The 24,473-nt window shown below is 37.1% G+C and overlaps 1 protein-coding gene across 2 annotated transcripts in view; it reads right to left on the reverse strand.

The window, feature by feature from the left end:
- cdh4 (cadherin 4, type 1, R-cadherin (retinal)) overlaps positions 1-24,473 on the reverse strand; it is a gene marked incomplete at its 5' end in the record, with an annotated part of 231,956 nt that overhangs the window by 48,901 nt on the left and 158,582 nt on the right. Inside the window, 2 exons of one of the 2 annotated variants that reach the window (XM_079396513.1) lie at positions 387-542; positions 17,449-17,637. In XM_079396513.1, the coding sequence (XP_079252639.1) occupies positions 387-542; positions 17,449-17,637 (345 nt within the window). The remainder of the gene's footprint in view (positions 1-386; positions 543-17,448; positions 17,638-24,473) is intronic. The other variant, XM_079396514.1, reaches the window with a different exon arrangement.

The raw sequence follows: 24,473 nt of genomic DNA on the forward strand, positions 1-24,473 counted from the left end.
CATGACATAACACACACACACACACACACACACACACACACACACATACAGTACATGACAAGAACATGTACATATGACAAGAACATGTTCAACTAAATGTAAAAAAAATCTTGTCTTAATTTTGTTATTTTGTTCTATAATGTAGAGGCGTTCATTAATTTTTTTAAAGTGTCCAATCACTTTTTGGGATTACAGCATATAGTAAAAACAAAACAAACAAAAAAAAACAGTTCAGTCCTAGTTTTATTCCACCTGGCAAAAGGCCATCAACTCTTGCAAACTGGAGCATGTTTCTTAATTGGGTTGAGGGCAGTTCCGCTTAAAATAGGATCTGAATAGGGCAAAAACAATCTTCTCAAGCCAACTCTGGAAAGAGGCGCACTTACATGATAGGAGGCTCTCTCCTCTCTGTCCAAAGGTTTAGTGACAGACATTTTCCCTGTCACAGGATCAATGATGTAGATGTCATTGGGAGGCTGGTCTGCTCCGGCTCCTGTTATACTGTACCGGATCTCAATCTCTTTGTCCTGGTCCGATTGAATCTGCAATAAAATGACACAGTGGGTAAGAGACCTTGAATAAATCATTAACAAACATCATATAATGCTTAACATATCATTAGTCAATATATATTCACATGGCTAGAAACATGAGATAATGTGCTTGTTATTGTTTACTAATACACGTATTAAACATTACATAATGATTAACAGATCATTATTTCATGTAAATTAAAATGCTTACAAATGTCCATAACATTTCAATTCATATGATCATGCACTTCTTGAAAATCTACAAATGATTTGAACAATGATTAAAAGCTTACGTTAATGTACAACCTTTTTGCAGCTATTGAGGTGTGATACGCTGTAAGGTTAGGGACAGGTTTGGTGGTGTGGTTAAACGTTTATAAACATTTACAAATTATGAATAGTTTCCACTAAATTGGGTACTGTAAAAACATGAAAAAAATATTAATAAATGATTTGTTAAGATAGAACGAAGAACAAATAAAAGACCTTATACAGACTGATTGAGTTAATGAATAATATGTTAACATGAATAGTCTGCGAAGTGCTTAAACTGACCGATTAAGCAAATTTTTGTGAATTATGAATTATAAAAACATTTGTAAAGGTAAAAATGAGCATTAGGTAATACAGTATATGAACTGAAGTTTAATGACATTTATTAGCATTCAAAAGTACATTAACAAATAAGCTTGCAATATTTGTTAGAATCATTTGTTCAAATCAAATTTTTTAAAAGTGCATGATCATATGAATTTATATGAAATAACGATCTGTTAATAATTAGATAATGATTAATAAGTACATTAGCAAACATTATCTAATTTTTCTAGCCATGTGACTATATATTACCTAATGATCTGTTAAGCAATATATAATGTTTTAGTGATTTTTTAAATGAAAGTTATTAAAAAGTGTTACCAAGATTTTACACTGGCTACCAAATTTATTTATTTATTTGATTAGTTTATTAGATCAAAGCATTAAAGTATATTAATATCACAGTAAACAATTTTAAAATTAATATTAAATGAAATGGGCTGAATAGCACATAATACTTCATTCTGTAAATGCATGAACAACATGCAGTAGTAATATTTCCTGTATTAGGCTCATTATTAAATGACAGATTAATTTTCAGCCAAAAAACACTGTTGAGTATAATTGCATGGTCAGTTGTACGGTCAGTTTTCTGTGCTTTTTCTCAATACTTGCACTGCACAACCGATTCAATATTTAGGCTTCGGTAGAATCAGGAAATTAAAAACATACAATGGATAATGTGCAGTGACATGTCAAATGCTTGCTTATTATTCAAAGTCAAGCTAGCGTTGTTTCCCAAACAGTAAGTATTCAGCATCAGGGTTTGATAGCTGGATGCCAAGTGAACTGGGCCATTGATCACAATTATAATGCTTTAGTAGACACTTTCTCTCAGCTGCGTGACAACTGCCTGCCATACAAACATGTCTCAAAATGCCTGAGAATAAAGAAAACAGAATGATTGAGCAACATAGACTTGTTTATTAAAGTTGATGTGTGTATTTTTCTGTTGAAGTACTTTCATTTTCAACCTTTATGGGCAGAGAGAGCTATACACAAAGAGCAGACACGAGGATGCTACTAAAAAAATCACTACTAGACTGATTTCTCTGAAAACACTGTGGTGCTTATAAAACCGCACCCAGTGAAATGTGGGTATAGGGCCATTATAAATGGGAGAAATCGAAAAACAGGCATTATTTTTGGCAATTCCAATTTCACTGCTTTGTCAAAGAAATTACACACTTCAGAAAAAATAGCACACTGTATATACTTTCATTGAACGACTGACTGACTTAATGAGTATAAAAGTGACATTTCTGGCCTACTTTTAATTGAAGCTGGATCATTGCCGTGTTTGAAATCCTCGTCTTTGTATTTTTCTTCCAAACTCTGTTTGATGTAAAGAACAGATGCATACACAATTCTCTCTCGTTCTTCCCCAATCTATCTCTTTTCTGTCTCCCGTTTTTCTATCTGGCATCATTAACCATGGCATGGCTCAATGCGATAGACGTTTCCCTCTTCTGTTTTCCCTCTCTCTTGCATTGAAGCAAGAAACATGTTGCAGAACCGTGGGACATTAAACATCTGGATATCAATCTGCTTGATGCTTTGGTTTGACAGAGGATGTTTCTCACAATGGTTCTTCTCATCAAAAGTGCCATAATAACAGATTTTTTTGAAGCATGTCTAGCCTGTTTATGTAATGAAAAGCTTGTCCTATAAAAACACCAAAACAGAGTTTATGGCCTCTTTAATGCCTCAACTTCTCATTCTAAGTGGATCAGACACACTTACATAAAAACATGCTATTGAACTAGAGATAAGACCAGAAATTCAGTCGTACTGGTCATTTAGTTTTCTAAAAAGTGATACATTTATCACAAAGCTCACAAAAATCATTAAACTCAACAAAAAAATGTTGGCCAAAACGTAATTTTTGTTTACTGCCATCTGTAAAAATGTGTAAGGGAAGTGCATTGGACCAATAAATATTTTATAATAATTATTATATAATAACAAGAATATAAAAAAAAAAAATAATTTGCACTTACTAAAACCGCAATATATATGTGCATCAACTGACAGTCCAAGAAGAAATATGCACTGCACACATAAATATAGAAATGCATTTCTGCATTGCAAAGTGCTTTTTTTTTGTTTACACCTCCGGGTTCACTATTTAATACCCACCCTTACAAATTTTAGTGCACTGGCTTCTCGGTAAACAGGAACACGACTGAAAAAAATGAGAGCAGAGTGGAGATATCTTTCAGCAGATGCGCTTATGCACCCACGTAACTATCTCCACTTTCAAGTGAAGCAACACTTCATGAAATATCACCAGATTTGAAATTATGACCATGTTTCTGTGTGTCACTGGGCTTTGCGAAGCGCAAGACATTTGATGTGAGGGGATTTTGTGCTGAAGCAATCAAATGTAAACCCTGACGTGTTTGAGTCACGAGATATAAACCCCACACCCCGCCTACTCATTTGGTGAGCCGTGGGTCTGGAAACCATGCGTGAAAGTGAAAAGACTGGTGAGCGTGCTACAGTCCTTTTTTGCATAACGTATTCCGCAGACTGAGCGTGATGGCTTTCTCTTCATTTCACTCAGACACTGAACTCCCACACATGACCTTTCGGTGCAATATCTGAACCTCGCTCTCCCACTCTCTATGCTTTGGTAAAGTTCTCTATCTATTTAAACGGCTGCTAAAAACATCTAAGAGATATGCTGCTCAGGACACTTAGATTCGTTATATTGATTTGGTAATAAAATGTATTCCTGGTAGCTTTCAGTACAGCTCGAGCCTGCATTAAATATCAAGGTTTTTCGAATAGACAAAAAGCCAGGAATCAAAGTTCAGGATTTTTTTTATTTTTTTTATCTTACTACTTTCCTGCATGAACTGGCAATCAAATCTGAAATCCCAGAAATAGTTCTTTGTATTCTGCTAAGATCACAGCGGCTACATATCAATTTAGAGCCCAAAAGGGATTGGAAATTTCTTGAGGTAGGAAAAATAACATACCGCAGCATCCTTCTTGCAAACATTTGAAAAATGAATGGCGTTCTGGGAGGCTGACAGGTAAGAGATTGGTATGTGGGCTACATAGCATGGATCAAAGAGAGTTTTTCTGCTCAATAATTCAGTAGCCATGGTGCAGCATGAACACACACCTAGAATATCCACCTTTCCTGATTCAGATGAATCGACATTCGCTGCTCGAGCCAACCCGATGACACATCCCCTTAAATATCCCAGAGGGAAGGAGGTAAGGTCCCTTGTACATTTAAAAGTCTCTTTAAAATTCCTCCCGTGGGCAGCCTGGAAGGATTTGTCACGTTTGAAACCCTGGGCCCCCAAACTCCCTGTTTAATGAATGTTCTTTATAATACTAAATTGAATAAATGATGCTCGTGCCCTCGTTAAGTCCCCTGGGCTTGATTGAGTCATCTGAATTCAGTCCTAATGACAAAAAGCAATTTCTGAAATCTTCCTCCCACTCGTTAGTTGTAGAATTACAGATGGCTAGCACGTGAGGAACGTGCTCTTTCTGCAGATAGCATGTTGGAGATAAATGCAGCGTTTCTAGGGCAGGTTCAGAGTGACTTCTGCCGTTTTCTGGCGAACTTTACCGTCCTGGGAGAGGTTGTATCAGAGATCCTTTCAAAGGAGCAAATGAGTCAGACGAGGGATTAGCACAAGTGCCACGGAGTAATTCTTTACAAGTAGTGACACTATTAACTACATTTTCTGTCTCTCTCTCTTTTTTTTTTGCAGTAGTTTGACAGTGGTTTTTAAAATAGTGCAGCTTTTCCAGTAACACAAGACTCTTTGCAACAAACTGTTATATTGTCACATAACAAGATTTAAAAAAAAAAGTCTGTTATAAACTAGGTGTATTGTGTTTTTCCGGCAACACTTTAGTATAGGGACCAATTCTCACTATTGACTACTTGCTTACTAGCATGCATATTACTAGCTTATTGGCTGTCTGTGAGTACCTATAAAGCACATATTCTGCATGACCATATTACACATCCTTAATCCTACCCAATACCTAAACTTAGCAACTACATTACTAACTATTAATCAGCAGTAATTAGGAGTTTATTGAGGCAAAAGTTATAATTAATAGCGAGAACTGGACCTTAAAATTAAAGTAAAATAAAAATAAAAGACAATTTTTCCTAGTTGTTCCTAGCATAATTCACAGAGCACAAAAAATGCCACCCTGGAAAAATTCACATAGAGCAGTGAAAAGTTATTGAAATTAAAATCATTGAAGTCATTGAAAAGTCAAGGAAACTTTTTCACTAGTTACAGTATGCTCTAAAATATTTCATACAATCTAGACTAGAGCAGAATTTGGTCTTTGAACGTACAACTTCAATAAAAGTGATTTGTACAAACCCTCATCCAGTAGAAAAGTCATGGTCAAAAGTTGTAGGAACCCTATAATTAATTCAAACCCTCAATGTGCCCCAAAATATGCCTCTGCTTAAATTATAATGTTGAATAGTCAAATATTTAAATGAAGCTGTAGTTACTTTTTGTTAGTAGCCTTTAGCGTAACAACTTTTTCAAAAGACTTGCATGCTTTAGTCTAACAACTTTAAATGAGTTTAGTGCAAAAACTGATTTGCACAATGTTAACTACGGCAGACTCAATCTGAGACAGTGCATTTAAGGTGTATTTGAATCAGTTTGTGCTCCCTGAGAATCGAACCGTTACTGCAGGGTTGCTAGCGGCACATCAGTAGAGCTACAGGAACCACTTTAGATGCAGAGAATGTTCAAAATACAGCGTAATGCTCTTTTACATCAGAGACTGACTCCTTCATTAGCTTTACTCTGCATTGCTGTTTTTCATTTTGGGATTCGGCATAATGAAACAGACAACGTTAGAATAACAAATGTACTATTAATTTCAAGTTATTTGAAGTTATTCACATGTGCGACTGGCAAAGTATGAAAACTCAAATTGAGAGAGAGAAAATAAAATACAACAAATCAAATCAGATAAAAAAAACAAACTCTTGGAGCTCATTGAAATGCGTGACTGAAGCCCAGAAAGTAAGTTTCTTTTCTATAGGCCTCTCTGGACTCAACTAAAGTGTCTTGATGGCCCTCTCTTATTTCCTGCCCATCAGTAATGGCTTTTTTCTCTTGATTTTATAGTATTGCACTCTCATTTTACGACTTCTTACTGGCACTGTCTGCTCTTCCTATGAGAACCCGAGGCATTCAAGCAGGCTATGAGAGTCAAGAGCTGTGTGAGGTGGTTGATGAGCTGGTCAACAGGTGCGGTCTGATGAGTGTACGGTCAGGCACTGTTCTCCAACCTACAGGCCACCTCGAGCTTCCTATAGTCCTCTTCGATAACTAAAGCACTGTGGTCAGGTATTCTCACTGCAGTCAAGCCAGTCGTACTTGTCTTTTTGTGTCCTTTAGTGCTGCTATTGTCTGCTACGCACATGATGTTTGGGTTTTATTTGTGGTGGCACTTGTGTAACCTCTGCTGAGAGCTTGCAACTTGCAAAGTTCTTTACAAAGTGGTTAACTACAAAGCGGTCTGCTATTCAACCATGTGTGGATGCGTTTGTGGGCGCACATGTGTCTTTATGAAGGGTTTCTGATTACATATTGTGCTAGACCTATCACACTCAATAATTCAGCATACAAGCTCTTGTCCGACTATATGGAGACCAGGGCTGCTGTTTAGTTTCATTGTCTTCCGTCCAAAGACAAACGGATACAATTCACCAGGATGAATCATCTTCCTGTCAGCTTGCTAAAGGATGAGCAATGCACCAAAAAAGAAAATGTGAGAAGCCAAAGTAGAGGATTTATTGAGAAAAGAAAGAGTGGCTGAATTTTTTTTTAGTGTAACGGTTGAAACTTATTGCTTTGGCAGACTATTCAAGACGGTTTAGGAAATAGTCGTGCACATTTAGAAGATTAGTCACATCCTTTAAGGCCAAGGTTCAAAGCAATAAACAATAAACCTCTCTATATCATAGGAATGTGACCAAAACCTGGCAGATTGAAAAAAATTACCCTACAGTAGATCGCTTTCAAAAGTGTCTATCAAATGCCTCCTCCCTCCGTAAATTTGACAGCAATCTACTTCTGTCAGTTTTATAACTCTCGGAATCATAACATAGTTTCTTATGTTTAACATCAAGGTGATAACCCAACAAACTGCTTCACTCTTCTCAAAGCGGTCTACCTCGTTTTGATCCTGGATGGTGTATCTCCTCAAAGCCCTGTCAGGATTGATGGAGGTTCTCTCTCAATGACGGACAAATTCAAATGCAGAGATGAGCTGATCAAGCTGAAAGCGGACTAGAGAGAAAGAAGACAGTTGTTTCATGTGATCAGGTAACATTAGGAACTAAAGTACATCTGGAAATAATTACTTATATGTGTTTTTGCACTTTATTGTATATTGTATCTCCTCCTAAAGGGGGCATATTAGTACCTTAAGGAATGAAATGTACAATTTAGGTACTAATATGTACCATTAAGGTACTGACATGAGTATATTTGTACCTGAAGTACTAATTAGTATTGCAATACTAACATAACACTAAAACCATAAAAGTAATATCTATAAATTGTGTACTAATATGTACCCATTAGCTACCTTACGAAACTATGTAGCCTATATGTATTTGCATATTAGTACATTAAGCACTAAAATGCACAATTTAGGTAATAATAAACACCTTTAAGGTAATAAGGTGAATACTTGCAAATTAGCATCATAAGTACTAATGTACCTTATATATATATTAGGCACACATATGACAACCTTAATATATTAGTAAAGTACTAACATTAAATCAGTATATATTATTACCCTAAATATTAATTACCACTAAAATGTACACTTAAGATACTAATATGTTGTCACGATACGCAGGAGCAAGGGAACGAGGAGTTCTTGTCACTTCACTTCTTCAGAATACAATATATTTTAATGATATAATCCACAGGGCATCCAACAAAGGAAGACATATAACAGCGGACGCTACACACAGGAAAACACAGAGCTTAAGTACACTGGAGTAAACGAGGAAATTAGTCAAACACACCTGAAACCAAAGAACAATCAAACACAAGGGAGAAACTAGGTCATGGGGAAGGCACATGGGGAGAAAAACACAAGACACAGGACTGACATATGTACCCTAAGGTAAAATTATGTATATGTATTTGCATATTTGTACCTTAAGTACTAATTAGTACAAAATGCCCCTTTAGGTACTAACATTTATCCATTAAGAACTAATATGTACCTTGTATGCTATATTTTAAGTCACCAATATGTGTAGGTATTAGCATATGTGACCCTGGACCACAAAACCAGTCTGAAGTCGCCGAGGTATATTTGTAGCAATAGCCAAAATTACATTGTATGGGTCAAAACTATAGAGTTTTCTTTTATGCCAAAAATCATTAGGATATTAAGTAAAGATCTTGTTCCATGAAGATATTTTGTACATTTCTTACTGTAAATATATTAAAACTTAATTTTTGATTAGTAATATGCATTGCTAAGAATTTAATTTGGACAACTTTAAAGGCGATTTTCTCAATATGTAGATTTTTTTTTTTTTGCACCTTCAGATTCCAGATTTTCAAATAGTTGTTTTTTGTGGTCCATGGTCACATATTAGTAATTAGTACTAAAATGTGCAGTTTGGTTTTACTATGTAGACTACAGTTAGTAAGCTAATTTGTGCTAATATGTGCTCAGTTACATTACTAATTGTTTGTATAATTCTGAATAAAATGTATACTTTAGGTACTAATACTGCTCCTTAAGGTACAACTATATGCACGTGTGTATTTGTATCTTAAATACTAACTAGTAATAATGTGTACCCTTTAAGTACTAAAATGTACAGTATTAATATGTATATGTACTTGATTATCTATTTACAGGTACATGTATCCTAATAATAGTATCCTAATACTAACATGCACCTTACAAGTGTAGAAAAGTTACAAAAGTGTACTTTTTAGTGTACTGTCCCTGTTGTACAGTGTACATTATTATAGCTGTAAGCATAATTGAATTAGCCAAGCAAATTAATAAACAAACATGCAATGCACAGAGGTTTGCGAATGGCAATTATATGACAATCTTCTGTGCACACAGATTCAGCCTGTTTACGAGCTGTAGACAAAAGAGGACAAACTGGAATATATATGAAAAAAGAAGTCATAATGACGTCTTTAAGCTTGAGTTCTGGATGTTCAGGTTTAATAATTCTCAAGTGAAAGCTGGAGTCAGTCAAATACTCTTACTCTTAAATCCCATTAGAAACAGATGAAACTGTCTGTTCCACACAGGCTACTTTAATATGGATCCTATCCTGAATTGGAAAGGAATATGGAGCAGTGGCTGGATTTTGAAATATGGATTTTGTTCTTCCCTACTTTTTTTTTTCTCTTCCTGCTTCTTCCTTTCTCTGACTGGGTATGGATAGCATGAAGAGGAGTTCCATCTATATAAATGAGGCGGCAATGGAACATGAGGGGGTGATTCAGCTAGACTGATATTCAAAATTTAAACCAGCTCTATTCCAACATGCTGGAACACGTCTTATTTGACTCTTGAAAGCTCTGCCTCATTTTACTGTAATTCCTCAGGTCCTGTAGTGAGATTAATGGCCCGGCTTTAATTCCAGCAGTGCTGTGTGTATAAAAGCTAGTTTTGTAATCGTAACTGCTTGTGACTTCGAGATAATACAGAGTGTAATTCGAAGAGAAGTGTCCACATTCCATGTGCTGCAGGTATTGGGAAAAAAAAAATCCCTGACACGATTAAGTGTAAAATGAAGGTACGTACAGCATTTGTAAGGACAGAAATGGAAAAGCTATGCTGATTACACTCACTAAGGAAGCTGCTCGGACTGAATACAAGAAGTAATCATAGAGCCGACCAATATCAGGAGTTTATCACGAGGAGAATAAAGAGAAAGACTGAAAGATGAGCCACATCGCCAGGGCTGCAGTCATGCGGATCTTTTGTCAACGTGATCGATTTCTCTGTCTCCCCTGAAAGTTGTTTTTATTTTGAGACATAGAGAGAGAAAGAAAAGGAGAGGGGAGCAACAGTGCAGAAGAGAAAATAACCATCTGAGTGAAAAGACGAGAGGAATGGAGAAGGATGAAGAGAGACAGCCATATGCACAGATACAGCCCAAATCAAATTGCATGAATTCACCACTGCATTCTCAGAGGAAGACAAACAGGAGATGAAGAGTGGAGTGCGCCAATAACCGCATGATGTAGACAAATAAAAAATAATAACGTCAGAAGACTTGGGGAAAAAAAGAGAGTGGAAGCCTGTTGCTTTTGCGAGGTTATATGTTCTCCGATTTCAAAGATAAGGTCTAAACTGTTTTGTCAAATTATCTCATACACATGCATTCCAAACATAAAGCAGCCCCAAAAGTATTTTGACACTTAATGCCCACTTACAAATGTGTGAATTTTGTCTTTTTAAATGAACAAATTACCAAACTGTCAAACTGACTGACAGACAAGCACTCCTTACAAAAATAGGTTTGTCAGGTTTCAAATTAGATTTTTTTTTTTCAAATTTCAAATGAGTTTTAAATGAGAATTCTTAATTAAGCGCACAAACACAAACACACACACACACACACACACACACACACACACACACATATATATAAATAATGTATTTCCATTAGAAATTTGATTTAATCTCTCTCTCGCTCTATAAACAGTGTCGAGATATCTGAGGGCCATCCGTAGGGGCTGTCATTGTTGTTTTGCGAGCTATGTGATGTCAGAGCGCGGAACTGGGAGTACATCGATCTAGTACGAGTTCACGGGTGGGAAGTCACGGGTTTGACTGCCTTTCCAGTGCACTTTCACAGGTAGAAGGTTGGAAAAACACAGGTTACGGGTTGCCTGGAACGCAGCATTATTAATGCTGAAAAACAATAAGACAGTCATCAAGTCCTGCATTAGAGCATTTGAATAGAACTTTACAAACTGAAACAGCATGAACCGTATTCACACACGCTCCGCCAAGTCCTTTTCCCGTCTGCGAGGAGGGGAACGGTATGGTGTAGAAATGAGATAATTAGGAAGAAAATTAATATTAATGGGTGCTAAGAATTGAATCACAAATGCAATTACTGCATTAACTTTGCAATTAAAATAGCTGGCTGCTGAATAGCTGGATACTCATGGAATTATGGGAGTTTTTCCACATATCAACAATGACATTAATTTCCCCAAAGTCAGCACAATGGGCAAACAGTACAAATAGAGCCTTTATGTATTCCCTAGTAGAGTCCAACTGTATTCTCCAGGCATGAGACTCTCTTTTTCTCTCCCTCTATAAAAGCGCAAGGACCCCAGAGACAGTGGCACAGGCTAATGACTGCTTTCAGTCCAATCACGCTGTGGCTATTGAAAAGCATAATGGACAAATCCCTGGGTACAAGCTAAGAGGTGGGGCAGCGGCGTGAAAAGGGGGCCGGGTAATTAGAGAGACAATCTCTACACGACTGTAGGAGAAGTGGCGATGCCGTTATGCTGCTTCTGCACTTATTCTACCGTGCTAGCTGCAGCCATCCACCTCGCCCATCTTTTCACTCTGTCTTTTTCTCTCCACTCCATGCTCTTATAAACACACACGCACACATAGCATGAAGGATGGATGCGGAGAGAAATGTCAAGCGTGCTGGCGAGGCAGGGAGGGATAGAGAATAAAGAAGGAGCCAGAGATGCAGATGAAAGAGGAACTTAATAAGGGGGATGGAGCAAATCATGGCTATCATAATGATGTCACTGGTTAATGGGGTGTTAGTTTAGCGTTATAAGCCTCCAAATGGCTTCTAGTATCTCTTGGGTGAAATTTATATCTTTTTGAGCCATAAAATAAAAAAGTGTTTTCACAACAAACCGTCCAATGAAGGACTGTGTTGGGAATGACTTAGCTACTATGAGGTGTGTACACTACCATTCAGAAGTTTGGTGCCAGTACAATTACTTATTTATTTGTTTATTTCTTTTTTTTTTTCATTCATTCATTCCATCAAAGAAGCATTAAATTGATCAAAAGTGACAGTAAAAACATTTATGATGTTACAAGAGATTTTCAAATATTATTTCAAATAAAATAAATGTTGAACTTTCTATTCGCAAACGTTTTGGGAAAAAAAGCAGCACAACTTTTTTTTTCCAAAATTGATGAGAAATGCTTAAGCAGCAAATCAGCATATTAGAATGTTTTTTAAGGATCATGTGACACAAGGATGGTTGCTGAAAATTCAGTTTTGCCAGGAATAAGTTACATTTTAATATATGTTAAAATGGAAAAGAGTTATAAATAATATAATATAAAATAATATTTCAATAATATAAATAATATTATTTATTTAAAATTTAAATACAATAAATTTAAATACAAATATTATATTTCACAATATTTTACTGTGTTTTTGACCAAATAAATGCAGCCTTGGTGAACATCTTTCAAAAACATTAAGTCGTAGAATTTTTTTTAACATTAGTGTATTAAGTTAAAGCTGCAGTCCGTAACTTTTGGTGCTCTAGCGGTTAATAAAAGAACATTTTAGTCAGAGCTACTTCTCTCTGTTTAAGTCTATGACAAATCACGCAGGTACCGGGCTACTACGCACCGATACCTACCCGGATCAGTCTAAAATAACCCAAATATAAATACTTATTATAGGTGTACCGTAGTGATTCAGGACAAGCCAAAAACAGGAAAATGGATTCATGGTGTACTCGCTTATTATATAAATTTTGAACATAAAAAGTTACAGACTGTGGCTTTATAAGTAGACACAATAAGCAATGTACATATAAGTGAAAATAAATATTATTATTTTGCATTATTTGGAATTCTGATTAAATAATGTGTCAGCAGCTATTATTTCCGGTTTCTCCATCAAACTGGAAAAGGGCAAGTATAGTGTAATTCATTACAGGATAAAGCAGACCTTATAGTCCGATCTGTGTTACACTAATCATTTTGGTAAATTTATTGAGGTTATTTAGATACTGAACGCATACACACAGACAATTAGCATACTACTCAGAGTCCATACTAGATATGACAACAGATGTATCAGTATACTATACAGTATACTAAAATCCATCAAACAAACAGGTGCCAGTGATAAATATGCTTCTGTCAAAGACACAAATGTCCACACATGTAAAGGACATGCCGTGTTAGAAGCTTCTAACATGAAACATTGCATACGAATATGAGGATTGCGTGGGCGGTAGAAACATGAGGGAGGTCAGTGACAAGCATTCGGCAGTGCAACTTTCTCACAGGCTAAATTACCACACAATACTTTCTTAGCGTAATAGAAACGATCAGTCCACAACATTCTCATTACAATATTACTATCTAAGTTAATTTTACGCACACCCACACACAAATGCTCACACATGCAGTCAGGCCACTGCATCAAGTCATTTAGTGCAGGTTCTTGAAGCTGAAATCGTGTGGGCCCACATTCAAGGAAGTTCGGTACTCAGCGAGTGAACTTTCTAACACTTGAGCTAAGTTTCACATTACAAGTAGCCTACTATACATCTTGCTTATTCAACGGCAGTGTTATTCATGGCCAGCGTGAGAAATAACGATCATTCAAACTCTCCACTCAAGTGAATATTTTACCCTCTGACCCATGCTTTTACTGGCTCTGATTAAGTTAGGCGGTAATAGAAGAGCCCCACCAGGACACTTACACTATAGGCTGTGTATGACTGCCAGTTTTAGTCAAGGAGCATTCCATGAGATCTAATTATGCTTCTACCACACTGGATTTTTTGCTTGAGGTAAAGACGTGTAATCACACAGCAAGCAGCTTACATTAGAGCTTGATGTCTCCTTTGTGTGGGTGATCGCCCTCAGATATCTCGACTCCAGTCAAAACAGAATAACTAAACTTCTCTTTCATTGGTCTACCCAAGGAGTTTGCGGCAAACCTGTTTAGATTGCATACATGAGAAAATTGCATAAACATTTTGGCCAAGTCTTTATTCTCCCAGCCTGTCCTTAAAGGAACACTTTCCTCTAAAATGAAAATTCTGTCATCCATTAGTCCACTCTCATGCCGCTCCAAACCTGTATGAAATATTATGAAAAACGTGCTGGACACACATGCAGTTACAATGACTTGAGACAAGAGCTTTCAAGTTTCAAAGATAGTGGTTCCTATGATGCTTTTGAAACCAAGATTTGAATCGTTAGTCACTGTCAATCTTCACCTGCAACCAAATCATTGAACAAGTGAGATGAACTTATGAACCGGATCAAATGAATCGTTCCAAATCAGTTGATTCATCAGAATGATTCATTCACAAATTTAGTCACTGCTACTTCTAATTTAGTCAGATGACTTTTTTGATGATTTATGGTGCTTTTGCATTCTTGAAAGCTTCAGTTCCTTTTCATTATAACTGCATGGTAAAAATCTTAAAAAATTGTCCTTTAGTGATTTATAAATTAAAGGTTCCATAATGCTGAATAAATGAAAACAGAATTTTCCAGATGAAAGATTCTTATAATCTATTAGTTCATGCTCTTCGAACCATAACCTGCTCTTTAGTCTCAACGACATTACTTATTGCACTATGCTGAAAAACAAGCAGGTTAGCATGATGTTGCAAACATGTGCAAGCTTTATGTTGCAAAACATCCCTGTCTATTTCTTTTCTCGGAGCTCAGTTCCAGGTATCATCGAGCACCATTGTCATGCGGAAGCAGCCATTAGCGGCATTAGCGCACATACCCCTTTGCAGTTCGTTTTGTAAATCATCCATGCGACGACAAAGCCCCGGCTCTGCTCACCAAATAATAGGACACCGAGAATGTGAATACTAGAGCTGGCCAGGTGCGCTGAGCTTCCCTATCTCCGCTCGGAACTAATGGACCAATATGGGAGAATGGAAATTGATTCAAGCTAGTCAGTAAATTAAGAATTCACCGCTTTCATTTTGTGTGCCTGTGTTGGAGGGATGTGCTGTTTATTGGAATTCGAATTTCGTAGGTAATTAGGGATGTAGAAAATGTAAACAAGAATAAATGCTGATTTGCTTTTATTCATGTCAATGAAACTCGCTATTGTCCTTCGGTGCTGTGCGTCTCTAGACAATAGGCAGAGAAAGTGATAACTGTGTGATGGAGGTAATTAGACACAATAGCAGTGATTCTGAACTCCTACAAGAATGATATGAATTCTGTTTTATATATATATATATATATATATATATATATATATATATATATGTATATATATTGTTCACAAGCCCAGCCCTCACTTTAGAGAGGGTGAGTGCCAATGAAACCGCCCAAATCTTTTGTTTCCATTCTTATTACAGAGTCAATATCATTAAAATTGACTAAATAGTAAAATGTGTAGTTAATCTTAATAACATAATTTTCTGGTTACATAATTACAGCTATGTGACTCGAAATTGTATTGACTAATTTAGTGAGAAATAAGCACAAATTTTGGGGAGCTAAAAAATGGGTCAGGCTAGGCTCTTGCTGAGCGAAATGTGTTCAGATGTGAATTTCAAAATTGTAAAAAAACATGCAAATGTATGGATGTAATTCAAGGTTCTGTGTGCTAAATCATGTCCTTGGTACTACAAGACTTCTACATTATAGAAACTGTTCAGAAATGCATAAAGGATGGGGTTTTGACATGAAATGCAAGCCTCAAAATTACGAATTCTCTATGTAAAGTAAAATCCAGAGAACTTTTTCTATAATTATTTCAGTACAGAATAATCTTCTTAGGCATAGTGTAGATTTTGCCTATTATTGGCTGCAGCAGGTAATCTTTTATTGCCTGAAAATAGCCAACAAGCATAACATGTCAGCAGCACACACCCACAGACCTATGTCTCTAAAGCCAAACATTTAAGGCTAGAGGTGAGAAGGGTTATCAAAACTTTCCTCAAATGGATTCCATGCTTTTTCACAGGTTTTCTAATCTTTCCATATGGGTGGTTTAAAGTGATGTCCATGCGTCTGCGTGCGCATCGGTGGAAAGAGATTGTAGTAATCCACAGGTGTAATCTGAGGTACAAGTGGCCATGAGGGAGTTTATGAAGACAGTCCACAGAATTGTGGCCAGGCTGGAGTCTGAACGACAGATAACACAAACTTAAGCTTGTAGAACCCCAGAGAAGCTCAAGCATGGATAACACACCTCAAAGTACTGTAGAGGCGGATACTTTTTAGTGCAGGTTTCTATAAAAACTCTTTATGAGAACACATCCTCTTCAACATTTGAAGTACCTCCTGCCATACCAACTATGTTAGAATCTTCCATTATGGCCCTCAATCACATAATTCCCCTTCTTATACACTCCTCTCTAAAATACTTGATTCTGATTGGTCAATAATGGCATCAAATGGCCAAATATTGCAGTGTAATGACCAATAAACTCTATGTTCCACAATTATCACTTTCTTTTTTCATCTATGGCCCATAAACCTCCAAACGTTAAGACTTGTTAATCTTTTTTTTCAGTTTTAAACAGTTTATTTGTTTAAACAGCTGTACTGATTTCTCCAAGTATTCATTCAAATTAATTGAATTTACATGATGTTCTTGGTTGGTCGGTCAGGACCCTGACTGCACGTTATGCCTTACATCTAACCTAGCAGTGAACCCAGTAGATATGATAGAAAAGATCCGGCAAAGCCTCATTTCTCATCTCATCCCAGAGAAAGTTAAGGAGAGGCTTTGTAGAAGCATTAGATGGATGAGAGATGTTGATACCCTGTGCCAATCTACCTCTGAGCCCCCTCCTCATCAACCCTTGACTCAAAGAGGGAACACAAGTCCTCTCCTTACCTTAGAAGAGCTCTCAGCGGCAGACGCAGAAGAGCTGTCTGAAAGAAAGCTATTGAAAATGTTCACCTGTGATACTGCTTTTTAACCTCTTAGGTTTCTCTGCGGTTCAAGAGACGTGGCAAGGAAAGCTCTGTCTTTCAGAAGTGTGAGGCCTGGGTAAAAGCTTCTGTCTGGAAACTTGAGAGAGGCTTGTTCTTTTATGTCTCGAAGGGACACAGTGAAACTTCAGTTGTGGAACTGTCTGTTCTGAGAGAAAAAGCTTGCCAAGATCTTGAGTCTTTTCATTCATGGCTGAATGTTATATCTGTTTTACTAAAAACCAAGTAGCATGTGTTAAAAAAATCCATATGATCATTAAGTAAAAGCAATGGAGATGTCTTGCGCCTTGAATAAAAATAAATCTTTCAGGATTTTTATAACAGTGAGCTGTGAACCATAACCGTTACTGACCCTGACGAGAACTTGAGGGAAGGGTCCTCTGGAGTTTTCAGGCACGTTGATTGGTGGAATGACCCAGTCTCGCTTCTGTCGCCGCAGCCCATTGGACGAGCCTCGCTGGTGTTGTCGTGGAAACGTAATGACTCTGGGATTTTGATAGTGGTTGTGGGAGGATCCGCCATAACTACCATCCCCAGTAAACTGTGGAAAACATATATGCATACTCCATATGAGACAGCATATTAACAAGAAACTGTAAAGAATTACATTTGATGCTACAAATAAGATCATGATGATTCAAAAGGAAAATCATAAATGAGATTTTCAAACAGCAGATTAAGCTGGGAGAAATGGAAAACAGAGACAAAAAAAAACATACACATACATATATATATATAAATATGTATATGTATATAATATATAAATACAATCTTAAATCTCTCTAAAAAATTACTGAAAAAACGGTAATGAATAGTGTTTTGATTTAAGCTAAATGTATATATCTGATTAATTTGATATAAAACATGTTTTGGTTTAGGGCTGCAGCTAACGATTATTTTTTCGATTAGTCGACTAATCTATTGATTATTATTCAATTAATCTATTGATTATTTTCTTATCAGTTGATGAATTCTTTAGTAAAACAATAAATAAATAAATCAATAAATAATAACAGTAAATTCTGCTACACTGTAAAAAATGAATCATGGGTCTTGTAATTTTCATTAAAAAAATTAAGGTGATAATTAAAAATAGTGAGTATTTCATTAAAGATATTGTGATTCAGTGTTGTATAGAAAATATTGAGGACTTTTTAGTAATAAGATTAGATGTGTTTTCCTCATTTTTTTTTAAAGGAAACTTTAGCAGTTTTGAGGCTTAAATTGAGGAACTGATTAAACTAAAAGGAAAGAAGGCTACCTATTTATTTTAAGAGAATTAGCTCAATTTTGCTGTTTTATTTTAGAGATGATTGTTAGTTCCCAGCATGCTTTGCATATGGCTGGATATGGAGAGTAAATTCTGAAATTAAATGCTATTTTATGTGTTTTTGAGTGAAGGGAAACATCTATTAATGTTTAATGTTCAGTTATGTTTGACATTTGAAAGAGTTTCTGTTCCATTGAAGTTTCCATTGTGCAGTGCAATAGTCACCATTGTGCAGAAGAGTAGCGCTTATGGTTATGGATGCTACTCCTATGAGACAATAAGCCTTGTTCAGTGAGCAGTAGCTTTGCTCGTGCTAGTTCAGTACTTTTCAGTATTTCTCAAGTATTTTCCTATTTGAGCTATTTGGCTGTATACAGTCCTTTAAATGTACAAAATAACTCAAATACAAACAGGCCTCACTTAAAATCACAGACTTTTGATAATCAACTTAAAATAAATTTCACTAATTATATTAAATTCATGTCATAGATTAATTAATTTAGGAGATTTTACATGATTTATTCAGGTAGATTCCATTAAAAAACCAAGCCTTAAAAACTACTCAAAAATATTGTGTAATATTGTTAAAAACATTTTTTAAATAGCCCGTTCCATTTTTTTATAGTGTATTAGTCTTTTATTTTATTCAAACGTTTTCTCATAATTCATACTTTAAAAAAAAATAATAATAATAACAATAACAACAACAAGAAAGAAAGAAAGAAAGAAAGAAAGAAAGAAAGAAAGAAAGAAAGAAAGAAAGAAAGAAAGAAAGAAAGAAAGAAAGAAAGAAAGAAAATAACAACAGTTAATTTAGTTAATTTATTTAAACATAAATAGTTAGGTCAAAAATAAACCTGGTCAACTAAAAATAAAATTTAGTCAAATTGACTAAAATTAATGAAATAAAATACTGCATTTAAAGACTACGATTCAATAAGACTACAAAACTGTTAAAATGAACACTTTTTTGAATAAAGTGAGAACTCTTTTAAGTCTCTAGAGTTATAAAAGAGCAATTGTATGCACACAACAGCCAGCTTGAAGAGACAAACACCCCTTTAATAGGAGCACATACTTTTAATAGTTCATTATTTGTGAGGCAATGGTACAAAATAGTTGTGGAGCAGTACATGCACACCTGAGCCCTGAGTCAGGATCGTAAACATAGCTGTGGGGTTTCTGCTAAAACGACCAATCAAAATGACAAATCACGTCAAGGCCTCTGTAAACCAGCCCTTATAACACAGCAATACCACAGTGACGCATACCATGACATTTCCTCATGGGTGCCCAATGAAAAAGATTGATGAAATACCACATCAATAATTTAGACAAGAAAAACTAGAGCTGCCACTGACCCTCATTTGATTCATCCAAAGGCCAAGGAAAAGGGCTGAAGCGACCAATCAAACAGGCACTGTTTGTCACAGGGGCTGACTGTGTGTGGGGAAGGGGACTGTCCTGCGGCTCATTTAGTGTCTTTAGCGCTCATCTCTGAATTGTCAGCTTTTCATGTAATCCTGTGTTGCCGCTTCTTCCCCTGACACCTCAACATTTGTGGCACTGTATTTTCGAGCCGAGACACTTTCGCCAAATTCCAGTCTTCTATCTCTCTCTCTCGGCCTGTCTCGCGTCCCCTGGTGGGGGTTGCCAACTCAAGCATGCGTAGGCAGGTCAGCCTATCAATGTCTCACAAACACAGTTTGTCGGCAGAAGAGCTTGAACAGATGTGAGGCAAATCTGAGCAAACATATTGTATATTTTCCCTCTTTTGTTTTAATTTTTCACAGCTTGATGGCTCTGGCTGCAGGGGCTCAGGAAATGGAGTGTAGCGGAGGGAGGGAGCCGTGAACGAGCGAGGAGGGCAGCTGTGAGGCGCTGATAAAATCACTTCCGCCTCAGCTCTGCTCATCCACGAAGCTCGCAGGTACCCGTTGCTGCAACAGAGAGCGGCTGCAATGAGACCTTTCGGGGGGCGGCAGGTGGAATTACTGTGCATAAGAGGGTGAAATAGAGAAAGAAGAGGCTGGAGAATGGAAGAGAGATTGAGGCGAAATCAAGTTGAGCAGTGAGGGCTAAATAATCCTCCCAGACAAAAGACAAATTATAAGAAGGGATTCGAAGCTCCTGTGTCTAAACTGCCAACTCGGCATGCGGTGATGCCATCTTAAAAATAAAGGTTCTTTATTGGCATCGACAGTTCCATGAAGTAAGTAATAATTGACGACGGGCCAATGAATTACTGAAAATTAATGCACACCCAAGGTGGTAATATGGGTACAATGTCTTTTAAAAACTCTCATGTATTTACATTACATTTAGCAGATGCTTTTATCCAAAGCGACTTACAAATGGGGACAATGAAAGCAATCAAAATCAACAAAAGAGCAATATGTAAGTGCTATGACAAGTCTCAGTTAGCCAAACGCAGTACATGTAGCAAGGTTGTTTTTAATTATATAATAAATAAAAAGAAAACAGACTAGGAAAAAGAATAGAGCACGCTAGTGTTAGAGGCCTTTTTTTCTTAATAAATAAAACGAATAGATAGAATACAAAAAGAATAGAGAAACTAGTGTTAGTTTAAAAAAAAAAAAGAAAACAAGCAGTTAGTAAATGAATAGAGTGCAAATCTAAAAGGGGCAAGTTTTTTAAAGAGAGAATGCTAGGGTCAAATAAAGATGGAAGAGATGTGCTTTTAGCCGATTCTTGAAGATGGCTAAGGACTCAGCTGCTCGTATTGAGTTGGGCAGGTCATTCCACCAGGAGGGAACAGTTTAACAGTTTCACCCCAAAATGAAAATGTTGTCATTAATCACTTACCCCCATGTCGTTCCAAACCCATAAAAGCTTTGTTCATCTTTGGAACACAATTTAAGATATTTTGGATGAAAACCGGGAGGCTCGTTACTGTCCCATTGACTGCCAAACAAACGTAGAAGATATATCCGTGCGGTGTGGCTGACACAGAATAGTGTACTCAGTTTGTGTCCAGAGGATACCCTCCAAAATGGCGCTACGCTGATGCAGAGGAGGCGAATTGTTGAATAAAGTATTCTCATAGCTTCATAACATTACGGTTTAACCACTGTTGGCAAATTGACTATTCTGACGATGTCTTTCATACTTTTCTGGGCCTTGACAGTGCAAATTGTTTGGAAGTCAATGGGACAGTCACAAGCCTCCTGAAACTACTTAAATAGCTGCACTTTAGAACGTTCAATGACCAATCAGAATCAAGCATTCAATAGCCCTGTGGTACAAAAACCTTTAACATCCATGGCAAACTTCCATTGCACAAAAGGTTCTTTAGATTATTAAAATGGTCTTTACATTACATACCGCAGCATAAATGGCTGCCCACTGCTCCGGGTGTGTGTTCACAGTGTGTGTGTGTGTGTGTTCACTGCTGTGTGTGTGCACGTTGGATGGGTTAAATGCAGAGCACGAATTCCTAGTATGGGTCACCATACTTGGCAGTATGTCAATTCACTTCACTTCACATCACTTCACGTTAAGAAAATAATGATTATTTTAAAGAACTGTTCACTGAAATGTTCTTTGGGGTAACCAAAATGGTTCTTCTATGGCACCCCTTTTATATTTAAGAGCGTGTGCAACGTCACCTTCGGGATGACACATTCAGATATGGTGTGACCAGCCGAATGTATGTGAACAGACAAAAGCCTAATCTCTCCCTTCATAGATCTGTTCATTAGTGCAGGGTATTCATCTTCTTGATCTGTCTCTTGCTCCATCTCTATCATTTTTTTTTTGCCTGCTGACAAACAGGACATTGGGAGCTGTGATAAAGACCTTGATTTATCAATCAGCTTTGCAGAAGCATTCCTCCGATTGTGATGCTGCGTAGCATGGCAGTGCCAAGGAAAGGCACAGACTTACAAAAGCATGCCTAATGAAAAGGTTTATTCCTCTGGTAGGGCAACAAGCACTGCACCCATTACAACAGACAGTGAGGAAAGAATAAACTAGAACAAGCATGTTGTGTTGTGGGACAGCACACGGCAGATGTAGGGAATGTGATGCTATGTATGCATGCGTGCATGTGTGTGTGTGTGTGTGGGTGCATTCAGGAGTCAGCGTGTGTGAAATGGCTGCCTGGATTGCCCTGAGCTCCCGTAGCTCCAGAAGAACCAGTCCTGCCAGCTGGCTCCCCATCCCTCCCTGCTGAGAAGAAACCCGTTTGGGTATCAGTCAGCCTGCAGCTCTGCAGCAGACATCTGGAGGTTATTGTTCTATAGGGCCGCGTTGCACTGCTTACAACCCTGTCTGGAGTTTTTCCATTACATGCCAGTATGTGCAAATTCCCCATTAGGCAGCACTCATTTGCTACTTTCGTAATCAGTCTTCGCATCAGACCTCGTCATCGAGAGAAAACGGAAATATACCTTGATTTTCACTGAAGTTCCAGTATAAAAAAGGTTCACTAATCGTGTCAGCTAGGTGGCATTAAGGTCTTATTTATAACAAACATACCACTACTGAATCTACAGGATGAAATCAAGCGTGCCAGACACATCCTGAAAAGTGAAGCCAAAATATTTTGATCGCCATCTGGTGGCTAGCAGCAGTAAGGTCATAAACCCCACCCCCACCAAACTAAATAATCAAATTACACTTCAAATACTTTTTTTCTCGATGATGGTTTCCATCATTTTAAGTAGTTTTTATCATGTTGATGTATGTTCAAGTGTTCGTTTTTCAAATAAGTTTGCTTTTAATTAGTTATTTGAGCTTGCGACTGGGTCTGCGGGAGTTTGGGCAGGACTCATGATCACTACTGCACAAAAATGAATCACTACTGCGTGAACTCGGGCTCCAAATAACGTCATCAGTGCAAGATTATGGGCTATACTGGGATGCTTTGGCTTCACATTTCTATAGTGAACGGATCTTCTTTTTTTTACAGTCTATGAAAGAAACATACAGTGCTATCAGTGCAGTATGACCCTGAACAAATTAGTCTTATGAACCGGTTCTTTTTAGAGGATCAAAGTCATACGGCATGACCAGTACTAGTCAGATTTCTGAACAAAATGGTTCTTAATCTTATGGGGAGGTTATATTATATTGAACTAAACAAATAAATGGCTCTTTTGAGCCAGTATGCAAAAACATAGCGTGAACAGTGTGGTTCCATTCACAAACAAATTAGTTTTAGGGGATGTTTCTTTAATTGAATCATAAACATATAACACAGTTTCACAGACTGAACCGGTTTAGCTGATCGAAAAAATAAACAAATGTGTGAACTCCAATTGTAATTTTAAACTGATTACTGAACAAATGACTTTTTTGCAAATCAAAAACACAGTGTGTCCAGTGTTGCCAAATTCTGGAACAAACAACTTTTTTTTTGTTTCTGATTCACTTTAAGCCAATGAAATGTCTCATATAGTGCAGCTATAGTGTTAAGATCAGTTTAGTTTCGAAAGTGACAGTGACAAAAGTGACAGTGACATACAGCCAAGTATGGTGACCCATACTCGGAATTTGTGCTCTGCATTTAACCCATCCAAAGTGCACACACACAGCAGTGAACACACACACACCGTGAACACACACCCGGAGCAGTGGGGGTGTGTGTTCTGACTCTTTGTTCATATGAATTCATATAGTTGAGAGGAAACCAAACCTAATGGCTGTTGAACATAATTCCCAGCACACATGAATTCCAAACTCCAGCTTAGGGGCAGATGAGGCTCATATTGAGCTAAATGCCAGCCAGAGAACAGTCGTGCGTATTTTTAGACCGCAACCATCCAAAAGCATAGAAACTTTGCTCTATAAAACATGTTGGGGGACAAAGAAACTGCACTGTTGTGCTGAACTCTAAAGCATTGGCTGGAACTTGTCAGCCCAGAAGGAGATACAGCAGAATGAAAACAGAAAATGAAAGCTGCATATGGATCAAAAAAATATAAGCCATACCATCCAGGCAAATGCCATGCAAGTTTATAATGAACTACATGCAACCTACTGACATTTACGCTCGGCAGAGGAACAAAGATTTGCACAGAGTGATACTTTTTTTGATACACATTTGATAATAGCTAGCTTCCATATCAGTGTCTTTCAAAGCA

The sequence above is a fragment of the Barbus barbus genome (assembly GCF_936440315.1).
Source record: "Barbus barbus genome assembly, chromosome: 37".
In the NCBI taxonomy this organism is placed as follows: Eukaryota; Metazoa; Chordata; class Actinopteri; order Cypriniformes; family Cyprinidae; genus Barbus; species Barbus barbus.